Source organism: Cucurbita pepo, chromosome 6 (genome assembly GCF_057944985.1).
Source record: "Cucurbita pepo subsp. pepo isolate OVF chromosome 6, ASM5794498v1, whole genome shotgun sequence".
Classification (NCBI taxonomy): domain Eukaryota; kingdom Viridiplantae; phylum Streptophyta; class Magnoliopsida; order Cucurbitales; family Cucurbitaceae; genus Cucurbita; species Cucurbita pepo.
Genome location: NC_141803.1, coordinates 14397732 through 14413350, shown reverse-complemented (window position 1 = coordinate 14413350; position 15619 = coordinate 14397732). Strand labels below are relative to the sequence as shown.

Sequence of the window (15619 nt, the reverse complement as noted above, 5' to 3'; positions counted from 1 at the left end):
AGGCTACTAGATTAGAATTAAGTTTAAGAACTTATAACCCAAGACTATAGTCTTTTGGTTAGACTATTACAAGAACTCAAGAATAGAATCTAAGAGCCTAAGTTCTCAAGACAAGAACATGAACGTTAAGGAAAGGATTAAGGACAAGATTAAAAGCCTACAAGTAAGCTACTTATTGAGTTTTTAATCTCATTGCTATTTTCTTATGTTTTTGAGGTGACATGAAAAAACTTGTCAGAGGATGGAAGTGGATCTAGAAACAACTAAATATTGTGGCCCTCAAGTTAGATTAGGGCGTTTGTATTCTTTTAAAATTCTTGTTATTTTGATTTTACTATTTTCTTAATGAAAAAGTAGGGTCGTTATAAAAAAGTATTACCGAAACGATGGTAATTAAATCAATCTTATTGGCAACTTTAAATAAAAGATGGTTGACTATATTAGATGAGCCATTTGACTAACCAGACACTATTATGGGCCAAGCTTTAGGATGAATGATAGCATTAACTTTTATGGGTATTGGATCACTATCCTTAAGAATGATTTTCCTTTTAAAAACAAAAACCTTTTGTTGTGGTTGGGCAAAGAAGAGATGTTGATGGCTAAATTTTTGTAAACCAACCAAAGAGCATAATCCATTCCCCCACTACTTTCCTTAAGGGCCCTTCTTCTTCCACAATTGAATCATCATCATCATAACCTTCACACACTCATCATTACATAGTTATTTTAATTAATAAGTTTCTAACTTTCTCACACAACCTCCTTTATCAAAGCCACCTTAAATGTATTGATATGGTCAAGTAAAAACCTACGTCGTTCCATGTATGTGAAAACGATGTACGTAGGTACCTACCTTAGGTTGTTGCTATCGTGATCGTAGCATCATGATCTTTAGCTTATTTAGAGGTGGTTTTGTATCGGTTAAAAATTACGTTTATTTGATTCATTCGCTAGTGTATTATGAGGTGCACACCTATAAGTAAGTGTTTTCATAACATTGTGATATAATGTTTTTAGTAGGAGTGTGCACAGAGTTGGTTTGAAGAAATCTTTTAGACCAACCTGAAATTTTAGGTTAGTGGGAATGATGATCTGGGTAACTCGAATAAAGTTCACAACCCAACCCAACTCTCCATTTTCGGGTTGGGTTGTCGGATTGTTCTTTTTTAAAATATTTTAAAGAAATCCTATTTATCAACCATAAAAATTACATTAGTAACTAAAATTTCGTACAACTCAAATATCAAATAATTACAAGTCACAGTGCATGTGAGATCTCATATCGATTGGAGAGAGGAACGAGTGCCAGCGAGGACGCTGGGCCCTAAAGGTGGGTGGATTGTGAAATCACACATCGATTGGAGAAGGGAACGAGTGACAACAACGATGTTGGACCGTAAAGGAGGATAGATTGTGAGGTTCTACATCAGTTGGGGGAGAAGAACGAAACATTTTTAAAAGGGTGTGGAAACTTCCGCATTTTAAAAATCTTGAGAGAAATGGGAAAGAATAAGCCGAAAGAGGACAATATCTTTTTATTTTAATAATAATATTAAAAGTAGGGGAGGATAATGTTGGATTATAAACTTATTTTCGAGTTGATTGGGTTGACCAAATGTCAACCTGCAAACAAAACTTTTAGTTTTTTTAAAAATCCAATCCAACCAAAATCCAAGAAGATTGCTAGAACGGGTCCCACATTAACTAATTTAGAGAATGATCATGAATTTATAAGTAAGAAATACATCTCCGTTGATACGAGTACTTTTAGAGAAACCAAAAGTAAAACCGAGAAAGCTTATAATATAATCATTAATTTCAACTCATTTTCAATTTTGATTGATTTATTCATTCAATAATAAGTAGATTCTACTCATTATGTTTTAGCCACTAAAAGATATACCATATCAAAAAGTTACACACTAAAAACTCATACTAATTGGGTATTACAAACAAAACTAAGCTTGTTTCAAGGCGCCACAAGCTGAGAATATCTATTAGCCCAAAAGAGATAGTTAAAGAAATTGACAAGGCTAAGACCCGCCAGCAGCCAATAAAACAGGTCCAATCTGTCTTTGTTAAGGTCATTATGGCTAAGCCACCCACCACCCGACTCCCCACCACTAACCTTATTAACAACCGACACCAACAAAGAGCTCAAATAGAACCCAAACGAGTAGGAACAATAAGTCATGGCAGTTAAAAACGACTGCATCCCTTCCACAGATTGCTTGTAGAAAAACTCGACCAGCCCGACCGCGGTGAAGAGCTCGGAGATGCCGAAAATGACGAATTGCGGTGCGATCCAAAGGATCGAGAGGTTGGAGGAGTGTCGACGCTTTTGCTCGACTAATGCGGCGGAGACCATGGAGAATGTGGCAACGAAGAGGCCGGTGCCGACGCGTTGGAGTGGGGTGATGCCGGAGTCGGTGGCGGTGAGACGGCGGGCGAGGGGGACGAAGGCGGTTTCGTAGAGAGGGACGAGGAAGATGAGGATGAGATATGGGATGGATTGGAGGGAAGCAGGGGGGATTTGGAAGGAGTTGGTTAGGGTTGTGTTCATGGAAGCTCCTTGTTGGACTGAGAAGGTTTGGAGTTGAGCTAAGATGGTGTTGAAGATTATGGTGCATGCAAATATGGGGATTACTGAGAGAATTATCTTTACTTGTTCTACTTGTGTTACTGTGCAAAGCTTCCATGGACTTTCGTCTCTCGTTCCCGCTCTCGTTTCTTCGCTTTTTATGCAAGCCTTGTCGAGGAATCTGTAACGTTACAGTAAGAAATGTTAGATGAACACGACTTTTTACAATGGTATGATATTGTCCACTTTGAGCATAAGCTCTCATGGCTTTGCTTTAGAACTTTCATCTAACACCTCCCCTCGAACAAAGTACGTCTCACCTTAATCGATTTTTTTTTTTTTTTTTTTTTTTTTTTTTGTCTTAGTCATTTTTTGACTATGCCTTCAAGGTGGAAGGCTCGACTCCTTCTCTTTTGGAGTCTTAGTCATTTTTTGACTATACCTTCGAGGCTCACAATACTTTGTTCGACAATTGAGGATTCTATTGACATGACTAAGTTTAGGGTTAGATGAACACGACTCTCCATAATGGTATGATATTGTCCACTTTGAACATAAGCTCTCATGGCTTTGGTTTGGGTTTCCCCAAAAGACATCATGGCAATGGAGATAGTATTCTTTGATTATAAACCCATGATCAACCACAAAGTACGTCTCCCCTTAATCGAGGCTCGACTACTCTTCTTTTGGAGTCTTAGTCATTTTTTGACTATGCCTTCGACGCTCACAATACTTTGTTCGACATTTAAGGATTCTATTGACAAGGTTAAGTTTAGGGTTAGATGAACACAATTCTCCATAATGGTATGATATTGTCAACTTTGAGCATAAACTCTCATGATTTTGCTTTGGGCTTCCCAAAAGACCTCGTACAAATGAAGATAGTATTGTTTGATTATAAACTTATGATTATCCCCTAAATTAGCAGTTATAAAATATTTCAATTTAAATTTTTTAAGAGACTTAATTATATTTATTTTTAAATTTTCGATAGGGATATTTTTTAACTTTTAAATTTTTGAAGTGGTATTAATAAAAAATTTTAAACTAGTTTAAGGGTATTTAAATAAATAAGGAAAATGGTTTTTTTTTTCAAAGAAATTAAAAAAAAAAGGGAAAAAAATTGATTCCGACAGGACATGACAGACCTGAAGTTGTCGGTGTGGAGGAGTTTGACGACGCCATTGTGACTTCCATGAAGCATCTCTGAATTGGAAGGACAGATTTGCTTCCTCTTCGTGAATGCAGCTACAAACACCTTAATATATACAAAAATAAAAAATAAAAATAATCAAACAATTTTCAAAAATCAAAGATGGCTAATATCCAAACTCGATCACAAAAAGGAAAATGTAAGCATATGTAAGGGTGTATACGAGTTGGATTTGGATTGGTGATCCGATGCAACAGTTCAAGCCCACTGCTAGTAGATATTGTCATCCTTGAACTTTTTCTTTTGAGATTCCCCTAAAGGTTTTTTAAATGCGTGTATTAGGGAGAAGTTTCCACACTCTTATAAAAAAGTTTCGTTCCCCTCTCCAGCTGATGTTAGATCTCACAATCCAAAACCCTTCGGGGTCCAGCATCCCCGTTAGCACTCGTTTCTCTCTCAAATCGATATGGGATCTCACATCCGAAAAAGTTTCGTTCCCCTCTCCAGCTGATGTGAGATCTCACAATCCAAAACCCTTCGGGGTCCAGCATCCCCGTTAACACTCGTTTCTCTCTCAAATCGATATGGGATCTCACATCCGAACAACCCGTATAGAGTTCACAACCTAACCTTCTATTTTCAGGACAGGTTAAGTAGGGTTGGGTTGTCTTATTGTTTTTAATATCTCCAGCTGATGTGAGATCTCACAATCCAAAACCCTTCGGGGTCCAGCATCCCCGTTAGCACTCGTTTCTCTCTCAAATCGATATGGGATCTCACATTCGAACAACCCGAATAGAATTCACAACCTAACCTTCTATTTTCATGACAGGTTAAGTAGGGTTGGGTCACAACACTAACCTAGTTACAAAGGTCAAATATTCTTAATTTTCATAGTAAGGTATAAATCTAAACGTGATTAGAGGGTTAGATAGGGTTAGATAGTCCAAATTGATTGAGTTCTCAATTCATATGTGTTAGATGTGTACGACTCTCCACAATGGTATGATATTGTCCACTTTGAGCATAAGCTCTCAAGGCTTTGTTTTGGGCTTCCCGAAAAGGCCTCATATCAATGGAGAGAATATTACTTGATTATAAACCCATGATCATTCCCTAAATTAGCAGATGTGGGACTTTCATCCAACACCTCCTCTCGAACAAAGTACGCCTCCCCTTAATCGAGGCTCGACTCCTTTTTCTTTTGGAGTCTTCGTCATTTTTTACTATGCCTTCGAGGAGCCTCGACTCCTTTTTCTTTTTGTGTCCTTTGTTCGACATTTGAGAATGAAGATTCTATTAACATGACTAAGTTTAGGATATGACTCTGATATCATGTTAGGAATCATGAATCTCGAATGGAGAGACTATTAGTTGATTATAAATTCATGATCATTCCCTAAATTAGCGGATATGGGACTTTCATCCAACAATATGAATATCCCTACGTATCTGATTTTAAAATCGTAACTTTACCTAACCATATCAACCCGAGTTAAAACGATAAGAAAGAGTAATAATGAAAAATTACTTGAGCAATTGGGGTGAAGATGCTGCCACGAGGAGGGTTGTTTCTGAAGAAGGAAGTGCCAGAGAGCAAGGAGATCAAGGCAAGAAGCATGGCGGCGGTGGAGACACCAAAGCCAAGGTCCATGCCAGAGTGGGTTTGGACCCAAACAAGGAGAGTCAAGGCAATGAGCTCGCCAGTGCAGAACGCAAAGTAAGCACAGTTGAAGAAAGTGGACAGCTTTTTGAACTGTGTAGGGTCTTGCTTTTGGAATTGGTCTGCCCCATGTGATATTATATTTGGTTTTAAGCATCCACTTCCTAACGCCACCAAATACAGTGCTGAGAAGAACATCAATGCCTTGTACCCTTTGGCCTCCTCGCACTCATCTCCCTCCCCACTTCTCCCCATCTCGCATGCTGCTGGCCTTAGCCCTGGATAATGGGCTTGCACTGTTAGAACGGAAAATCCCTACACCAAAGCACGTTCGAGTCCCACGTTAGCTAATTAAGAGACATAATCTCCATTAGTGTAAACTAGTTTATGAATGGTTATGCTCAACGTAGATAATATCATATTATTGTAGTGTACGTTGTTCCTATCATGTAACAGTCTAAGCCTACCGCTAGCAGATATTGTACTCTTTGGGCTTTTCCTCTAGGTTTTGAAGAGGTTTACACACTCTTATAAGCAATGTTTCGTTCTTCTCTCCAACCGATGTGATAGGGGTCTAGTGTCCTCGTTGGCACACCGCGTGGTGTCTGACTCTGATACCATTTGTAATAGCTCAAGCCTACCGCTAACAAATATTGTCATTTTTGGGCTTTCTCTTTCGGGTTTTCCCTCAAGGTTTTAAAGCGCGTCTGGTAGGGAGTGGTTTTCAAACCCTTATAAACAATGTTTCGTTGTCCTCTCCAACCGAGGTGAGATCTTACAATCCACCTCTCTGGGGGCTAGCGTCTTCGCTGGCACACCGCCTAATGTCGGGTTTTGATACCATTTGTAATGGCCCAAGCCCACCGGTAGCAGATATTGTCTTTTTTGTGCGTCTGGTGGGGAAAAGTTTTCACACTCTTACAAGCAATGTATCGTCTCCTGTCTAATCGATGTGAGATTTCACAATCTACCCTCCTTGGGGGCCTAGCGTTCTCGCTGGCACATCGTTTGGTGTCTGGCTCTAGTACCATTTGTAATAGCTCAAATCCACCGCTAGCAGACTCTTTAGGCTTTCCCTTCCGAACTTTTCCCTCAAGGTTTTAAAACGCGTCTAGTAGAAAGAGGTTTCCACACTCTTATAAGTAATGTTTCGTTCTCGTCGATGTGAGATATCACATATCAAAAACTTAGTTAGTCCTCCACCATACAATTGTATAATACTTTTAATTTCTACGAGGACATTTCATCACTTTTGTGCAAAATTTTAGTAAGATCCACTTATTAAAAACATAATAATCCACCACGTTTAAAAAGTCATAAAATACATGATTTCATCCCACTAATTAGTCTATGGCAAACTAATATAATAATGGATGGTACGAACCTACCCTATTTGGGTTTTTGCTTTTTTTTCTTTTCAAGAAAAAATAATTAATTAAAAGATTTAAGCTCACAGAACATTACTAGTGTAAGCTAGGTTTTGCTTTGGATTTCTTCAGGAAAGTCTCATCGCAATAGAGATAGTATTTTATGATTATAAACCCATAATCATTCCCTAAATTAGCCGATGTGGGACTTTCATCCAACAAGAGAAATTTTTATTAAAAAAACATAAACACGATAAAAATATTTAACGATCGGCAACATAAATACATGTTTTCTACTAATGTATCAAAAGTTCAGATCCCTTGATAAAAAAAACGTTATAAACATTAATCATTGAAATTCAAGATTAGATTTTTTGATATGTATATCCATTCATGAGTTGGACCCATGTTTGGATAATGATTTCACTTTTAGTCGATTGAATTCGAAATTTAAGCTTATGGCTTCTCAATTTTTTAATAATCATCGAAGAAAACATTTGAATTCAAGTGAATAACAAAAGAAAAAACGGAGAATTGAAAAGATAAGTACTTACAGAGAGTTCGATGAAGCCAAAGATGAGCATAGTTCGAAAGCTACCGAGATAAGAATCGGACAAGAAGCCACCAAGGAGAGACAACAAGAAAACAGTTCCAACAAAGTTGGTGACAACATTTGCAGCTTTAGAGAGAGGGAAATGCATCTCACTATAAACATAAGTTATGAGATTATTCCCAACAGCTGCTATAGCCATCATCTCAAATGCTTGAAGTCCTAAACGACCAAAAACAAAGCATAAAAAAACTCTTAAAAAACAAGACAAAAAGTACTATGTTTCAAAGACAAATTAAGTAAGAACAGACCAAGAACAAAGGCAGCAGCTCCCATTCCACCATGTTTGTTGGAGTTACAAGGTCGGCCTCTCCAATCAACACAAGTATCCACAGACAATATGGATTTTGTCTTCTCCAAAGAATCTCCCATTTATATTGTTACCCAAAAGGTCAAAAAATTAAAGAAAGATGTGATTTTGAAGCACTAATTAGTGAATCCTCCTACGCTATACAAAGGCTTTGGGATTATTGCTTTGTATTTATAGCGGTGAATGGATCGACTAGTGGCCGTAGTGGTAGTGGAAAATGGGCCCATAATTCAATCAAGAAATAGAACAAAGCTAAGTCAAAGCATTAGAAGTTGATGGCTTGTTCTTATTTCTTAGCTACCACCTTTGTTTCTAGTTCTTAGTGTTGGTAGGGTTTTTAGAAAAATATTAGAAGAACTTGATGAACTCCAAATGCTATAAAGAAATTTTAAGTTTGTTTTCAAATCATCCCATTATAAACAAGCTAACTCTACTCGAAAAAGAACAATCGTGGGTAACCCTCAGGTCGGCTGTTCTAGATCATTCATATGCTCGTCATATTCATGCCACCAGAACATGTAATAAACCATCATTTCAAACCATCCTGTTATAGGGAATTTTTGGATACAATTCGAATGAGCATCGAACACCGAAAGTGAATTTGTTCCTACCTACAGGAGCATCTGCCTTTTGTCGAGCAAGGTATAAAGTTTGGAACAATGTTTTATGTATTTGAGATCGGTAAAAATTCTACGTGATTGTAATTTTTTTTTTCACACTTCGTGAAGTTTTTTTTTTGTGTACTTGATTTCTTTTTTTATTTTGAAGTTTTTACGACCGAGTAGAAGTGAGAGATTTTCATTTAACAAATATTTGACTTTTAATTTTGTATCTAATAAACTCGTATTTGTTTATTATACTATTTAATGCTCGAGTGACATACTGATTCTATTATTATGGGTTAGTTGATAGGCTAGTTTCGAATGGTCGTTTCTAAGCTTAAAATAAATGGTAAACCATAGGACCTATGTGTTGAGGATATTTAGTCTTGAATTATGGTTTAACATATGTATCCTTTTGACCTATATCATATGCTAATATAGTCTTCTATTATGGTTTACCATAGGTATCATATTTGACCCTGGATCATACGCTAATATTGCATATCCATTTATTGCTCTTTCTATTTTCTTTGTAATTTATTTCACCCTGCAAATGATTATAAATAGTGAACGTTCACGATCATTTAACTGCAGTAGTTTTAGCAAATATTCTTATTATGAACATAATAGACCGATTAGAAACTATGGGTTAATTTAACCTCAATTGGAGTTATTTCTACTTTTTGATATGCGTTTATCACTTACAAAAGTAGACAATACTTTAACGTTTAGTTAAATTCAATTTAGATGGTGGGCGACTCTGGAGCCATTAGCTAAAGCCATGCACTTCCATATCAAGATAGCTCTAATGTATGTGATAAAAATGAAGATCCAAGCAGCTGATAGCAACTCTATAAAATGGCATTCGATATCCCATTTGGTGGGCATAGCCCACATAGCCATCAAGTGTGGAGCACTTACTAAGAGCAACCTTAATTGTTTGTTTTAAGAATTAAAAAAGAAAAAGGGGTTTTGTGTTTTTTCCAATCCCCAAATCTCAAAGCTTTGAAAACTTTAATCACCACATGTCTATTATAATATTTATCATCTTTATTTGCTTATCTAATAGTTAATGGGTTTAATAGAAAATGAGGATTAAATAGTGAGTTAATGGTTTGAAAGTGAGCAAATGGACAAGATGCTTTCACACTACGAAGAGCTTGGGAAAGGCCAATGTTATATGCATAATTTCATGATCTAAAGCTTCTAATTGATTTGTTTGTTTATCTTTGATTCGAAAAGAAAAGAAAAGAAACTTAGTGATCCTAGGTGGAAAGGGAAATGAAACATTTCTTATAAAGATGTAGAAACATCCTTCTAATAGAAGCATTTTAAAATTATGAGACTAATGGACGACGACATAACATGCTAAAGTGGGCAATATCTGCTAGTGATGGGCTTGGGCTATTACAAAATAGTATTAGAGCCAGACACCGGACGGTGTGCCAACGAAAACGTTGGACCCCCCAAGGGGGTGGATTGTGGGATCCCACATCAGTTGGAGAGGGGAATGAATCATTCCTTGAAAGTGTGTGGAAAACTCTCACTAACAGACGTGTTCTAAAATCATGAGGTTGACAGCGATACATAATGGGCCAAAGTGGACAATATCTGCTAGCAATGGGTTTGGGCTGTTACAAATGATAATAAAGCCAGACACCGGGTGATATGCTAGCGAGGACGTTGGCCCCCAAGAGGGATGGATTGTGAGATCTCACCTGGGTTGGATGGAGAGGAAAACAAAGAATTTCTTATAAGAGTGTGAAAACCCCTCCCTAACAAACGCATTAAAATCGTGAGACTGACGACGATACGTAACTGGTCAAAACGAACAGCTAACGGTGGTCTTGACTATTACAATATTGATATGTTTGAGAATTTTAGATTAGATCGGAGGGAATATCTCTTTTTATTTTTGCTTTTCATTCCAATTTAGTTAATACTTCGATAATTTAGGAGATAATGAAACACTTTTGGGATAGGGAGACTGGTCTATCTACTATCTACTAAAAATAAGGCCTATTAGATTATATCTCTAATATTAAATCTGTTAAACCTATATTTAGTAAACATATAGGTATGGTTTGAAAATGTACTTTCTTTCGTTCTCTATATTATCTATTGGTTTACATACATGAAGTCATCAATAAAACCTTTAGTCAATATTTCTCCTTGAATCTCTCTTGTTGTTTGTGTTTATCTTGATCGAGTGTGTGTATTGTTGTACGATCCTAACAACGGGTATTAGAGCTAGGAAAAATTCACCACGATCTATGAAGATGGAAAGTCCAAATATTGGAATTGAAAAGTTTTATGGATGATCCAATTTTAGTTTCTGGAAGATGTAGATTGAAGATTATTTGTACTAGAAAGATCTTCACGAACCCCTGTTGGGGGTGAAGTCGGATACCATGACCATGGAGCGAAGGAAGCTCGAGGATCGACAAGTCTTAGGGTTGATCTGGTTGGCACTGTCCAGAAACGTGGCGTTTAACATCATCAAGGAGAAGACAACGTCAGATTTGTTGAAGGTGCTGTCGAATATGTACGAGAAACCGTCGAAGCAAGGGACATTAGCGAAGTGGGGCTACGCCTAGTGGATTGGCACGATGATAGATCCAGAGACAACGATTCTGCACAACTAGTGTATGTGCTAGTGACTCCAAATGTTCCAATGGACTGAGAGGGAGCCACACCCCCCGAAGCAAGGGACATTGGCAAAGACAACGATATTGCACAACTAGAGTATGTGCTAGTGACTCCAAATGTTCCAATGGACTGAGAGGTAGCCATGCCCCCTGAAGCAAGGGACAAAGGTGGTGTTAAAGCTAGAAGAGTCGCAACAGTGGACAAAAGAGCCAATTTTGGTGAGGAGGCCGACGACGACTTGGCTGGCGAATCATCAATTTTGCATAAAGAGATTTTATATCACAGTGAACATGGATCAAACACTTGGCCTTCAAATCTTCATTCTGACGCTCTCCCAACTGAGATATCCGCGCATCTTGTGATAGATAATCGAAAATGTAATGACCAAAATTAACATTAGTTGGAAACTCTATCATTTATAGCCTCTATTCATGGTGTTACCGATAACCACGTTTGATTCTGGACTCTCGTCAGGTAATGGGCATATTGCATATTTTATGTGACTATGTTCATTGGTACAACAAAAGAAGGCTACAACTCTCTTTTGTAAATATTTAAAAAGATGAATCATGAAAAATGCATAAAAAGAGTTCATTGCGATGAACGGATCAGACTTTCAGATGATAAGTTTGACCCCAACTAAGCAGTCTCCACAACTTACCTGACCTATATCATGGGATGGAAAATTGAAAATGCAATGACTAGAAACTCTATCACGAGTAACTTTTAATATGAAAATGACTAGGCTTAACATTCCTTGGAAACTCTATCACGAGTAACCTTTTAATATGAAAATGACTAGGCTTAACATTCCTTGGAAACTCTATCACGAGTAACCTCGAAAATGTAATGACTAGGCTTAACATTCCGTGGAAACTCACTCTATCACGAGTAACCTTTTATAATATGAAATGTGCATAAATAAGGTTTATTGCGGTGAACGAGGATCGAACACGTGACCTTCAGATCTTCAGTCTGACGCTCTCCCAACTGAGCTATCCCCGCATCTGATGAAAAATTGAAAATGTAATGACCAAGCTTAACATTCCTTGGAAACTCTATCACAAGTAACCTCTATTTTTAATCATGAATTATACATAAAAAAAAGTTTATTGCGGTGAATGCGTAACCTGGTTTATTGCAGTGAACATGGATCGAACACATGACCTTCAAATCTTCAATTTGACATTCTCTCAATTGAGCTATCCCCACATCTTGTGATGGAAAATTGAAAATGTAATGACTAGGCCATTATCACGAGTAACCTTTATTTTTAATATGAATCATGAATTGTGCATAACAAAAGTTTATTGCAATAGAACATGGATCGAACACTAACCTTCAAATCTTCAATCTGACGCTCTCCCAACTAAGCTATCCCTACATCTTGTGATGGAAAATTGAAAATGTAATGACCACACTTAACATTCTTTGGAAACTACCTCTATTCACGCTCTCAAAACTAAGCTTTCCCTCCATCTTGTGATAGAAAATTGAAAATGTAATGATCAGGCTTAACATTCCTGGGAAACTCTATCATGAGTAGCGTATGTTCCTTGTGATATGAGTAGCCTCTTGGGAAACTCTATCATGAGCAGCGTATGTTCCTTGTGATATGAGTAGCCTCTGTTCCTTGTGATATTGATTCTGGACTCTCGTCAAAGTGATGGGCATATTTTACATCCCTATGTTCATTGCATATTTTACATCACTATGTTCGTTGGTACAACAAAAGAAGGCTATAACTCTCTTTTTTAGATCTTTAAAAAGATGAATCATGAATTATGCATAAAGAGAGTTCATTACAATGAACGTGGATCAAACACATGACCATCAGATCATCTTTCCCAACTAAGTTATCTCCACAACTTGTTATAGAAAATTAAAAGTGTAATTACTAGTCTTAACATTTCTTGGAAACTCTATCATGCGTAGCCTCGGTTCATGGTTGTAACACCCATAATTTTCTAAATCTAATTAGTGACGTCACCCATGCATACATAATTCATTACGTGGAAGCTCATCATAAATAACTTTAGAAAACACATCAAAGTCTTTCATAAGGATTCATAAATCCAAAAACAAACCATCTCCGAAAATAAAACCTTCCCTAATTGAATTGAAAATAGACCTAAATAAAACAATATTCAATGCTTTAGCTTAAAATAGTCAAATAAACGTAAACTCCTAAAAATATCCCCTCTCCAACTTCCATGGTGTCCTCAGCTCCACTGTCAAGTGTACATCGACGCCTTGCCTTTACCTGAAAAATGTAGGTAGCACGTGGCTTGAGTATTTTATGAAATACTCAGTAAGTCACCCCACTGTTGGGGTTAGAAATGCAAACACATGCAACATATGAGCTGGACTCAACTTTTTATAAACTTTACATGGCCTTGGGCGTTTTTCTATTCCGGGTAGAGTTGGATGTGTGGTACTCCTTCACACACGGCCCATGTACGCGTACATGGACCCACCAGGCGGGCTCGTATAAATACCCCCTAGGTCTGGCTTGGCCGGGCTCAACGTGTTACACGTCGCTGGACACCACAGAATAGAAAAGGGCCCGCATGATATCATGGCGAACATAAATATTGTAATTCATTCTTTTGTATCATAAAGGAGAAGAATCCCGATGCAAGTGACATACATAAATGCATGAGGTCCCTTAACATACTTAACATGACATTACATAAGCATTGATAACATCACATATACGTTTCTTACATTACATGGCATATCACATAACTTACATTACATGACACATATCACATAATTTACATTACATGACATATTATATAACATGAAAATACATTCCAGTTCCATAAACCTTTCATGACATGACTCAATAATACTACGTGTATCCATGACATCGATTAACATTTTTATGGCATATAATACTAGCAGATTAGCTTAAACAGTCACACAATCCATACATCAAAGTCATATCACATAAAATATGGTACATGCAGAGGCCACAAGGCACGCACCATCATATAGCACGTAGTAAGCTAACTCCAATAGGAAGGTCACTTACCTCAATGACCTTGGCCGAAATCAATCACAACAAGCTAATTCCAACGGTTAAATACGTCCTATAATAACCACATAAAAACTTAGGAACCTTTCATAACATACCCTAGCTAAATTTCATGCTATTTATCAAATAAACTCCCAACACAATTTGTCTTTGATAGTTAGGAACCATGCTGACCTCCGATGGTGAAACTAAGGGCAAAAACGGTTTTGGAAGGGCCAAAAACCTTGGAATCGATATATTATAGTGATATCGAGCCAATAAGCCAAGCTGTCAAGCTGGCCAACTAAGTCGCCAAGCCGAGCCGCGAGAATTGACGGAGCCGAGCCGACGTACACGTGCGGAGTCGCCAGGTTCTTTGGACGTGCGTCTATGGAGTTGGGCTGCCGATGGAAACATGGCCGGTTACTATTTGGGCCGAACTGGAGGCTGAGTGTGAGGAGGGTTACCCGCCCCGCTTCATCGTCTTCCTAACCCGCAATCACGCGAAACCCTAACTCGTCGTTGCGTCGTCAACGACGCGGCTGTCCTGCTCCGATTTCGACGACGCGCGACACCTTCACATATTCTGACACCTATATCTTACTTCCACTCGAATCCTTTTTCTGAAATAGTTTGATTTTATTCCAGAAACTTGAATCGTTACAATGGTATTACAGATAAGCATGTTTGATTCTGGAATTTGGATCAAACACGTGAAATTTTGATTGTCAGTCTAAAAATGAAAAATGTAATTTTGAGGCTTAACATTCCTAATTTCCAGGCTTAACATTCCTTGGAAACTCTATCACCAGTAGCTCTGTTGTTGCTACAACGAAATACTATAACTCTATTTTGTAGATCTTTAAAAAGATCAATCATGAATTATGTATAAAGAGAATTTATTGCAGTGAACGTGGATAAAAAACACATGACCTTCAGATTTTCAGTCTGACGCTCTCCCAATTAAGCTATCCCTGCAAATTGTGATAAAAAATTGAAAATGTAATGACCAGGCTTAACATTCATTGGAAACTCTATCATGAGTAGTCTCTATTCATGGTGTTACCGATAAATACGTTTGATTTTGGACTCTCGTCAAGGTGATGGGCATATTTTATATCACTATGTTCGTGGGTATAACAAAATACTATAATTCTCTTCTGTAGAAATGAATTGGCATGAAAATTCTAGTATGAAGTGTGTTAATTGGTTTGAAGATCCTTAAAAAAAAGTTGAACCATAAATTATGTAAAAAAAAAAAAAAAAAAAAAAAAAAAAAAAAAACTATAACTCTCTTTTGTAGACATTTAAAATGATGAATTATGAATTATGCATAAAGAGAGTTGATGGTGAACATGGATCAAACATGTGACCTTCAAATCTTCAGTTTGACACTCTTCCAACTAAGTTGTCCCGCAATTAGTGAGAAAAAATGGAAAGTATAATAACTAGGCTTAACATTCGTTGGAAACTCTATCATGAGTAGCCACTGGTCCTGGTGTTGTTGATAAACACATTTGATTTAGGTCTCTCGTCAAGGTGATGGACATATTTTACGTCACTATGTTCGTGGGTACAACAAAATACTATAACTCTCTTTTATAGATCTTTAAAAATATGAATAATGAATTATGCACAAAGAAAGTTCGTTTTGCGCGAACG

At 37.3% G+C, this 15619-nt stretch overlaps 1 protein-coding gene and 1 non-coding gene across 2 annotated transcripts; both read right to left on the bottom strand.

Annotated features, from left to right (window-relative positions):
• Positions 1–1908: 1908 nt before the first annotated feature.
• Positions 1909–7851, bottom strand: LOC111797333 (protein NRT1/ PTR FAMILY 4.4). Its single transcript, XM_023680311.2, has 5 exons — positions 7629–7851; positions 7322–7539; positions 5269–5715; positions 3733–3842; positions 1909–2765 (listed from the first exon to the last, which is right to left on the bottom strand). The coding sequence occupies exons 1-5, from the start codon at positions 7747–7749 to the stop codon at positions 1973–1975; spliced, it is 1689 nt and encodes a 562-aa protein (XP_023536079.2). The 5' UTR covers positions 7750–7851; the 3' UTR covers positions 1909–1972.
• A 4019-nt stretch (positions 7852–11870) lies between these two features.
• Positions 11871–11943, bottom strand: TRNAF-GAA (transfer RNA phenylalanine (anticodon GAA)). The gene has a single exon. It is a non-coding gene; the product is annotated as a tRNA-Phe (tRNA).
• Positions 11944–15619: the final 3676 nt, after the last annotated feature.

Excerpts from the sequence above, each read along its gene's own strand:
- LOC111797333 (XM_023680311.2), bottom strand. The coding sequence starts at position 7,749 with ATGGGAGATTCTTTGGAGAAGACAAAATCCATATTGTCTGTGGATACT. Across the intron at positions 5,716-7,321 it reads TTGGCTTCATCGAACTCTCT|GGATTTTCCGTTCTAACAGT; the intron begins GTAAGTACTTAT and ends GCTTTGGTGTAG. Across the intron at positions 3,843-5,268 it reads TCTTCACCCCAATTGCTCAA|GTGTTTGTAGCTGCATTCAC; the intron begins GTAATTTTTCAT and ends GTATATATTAAG.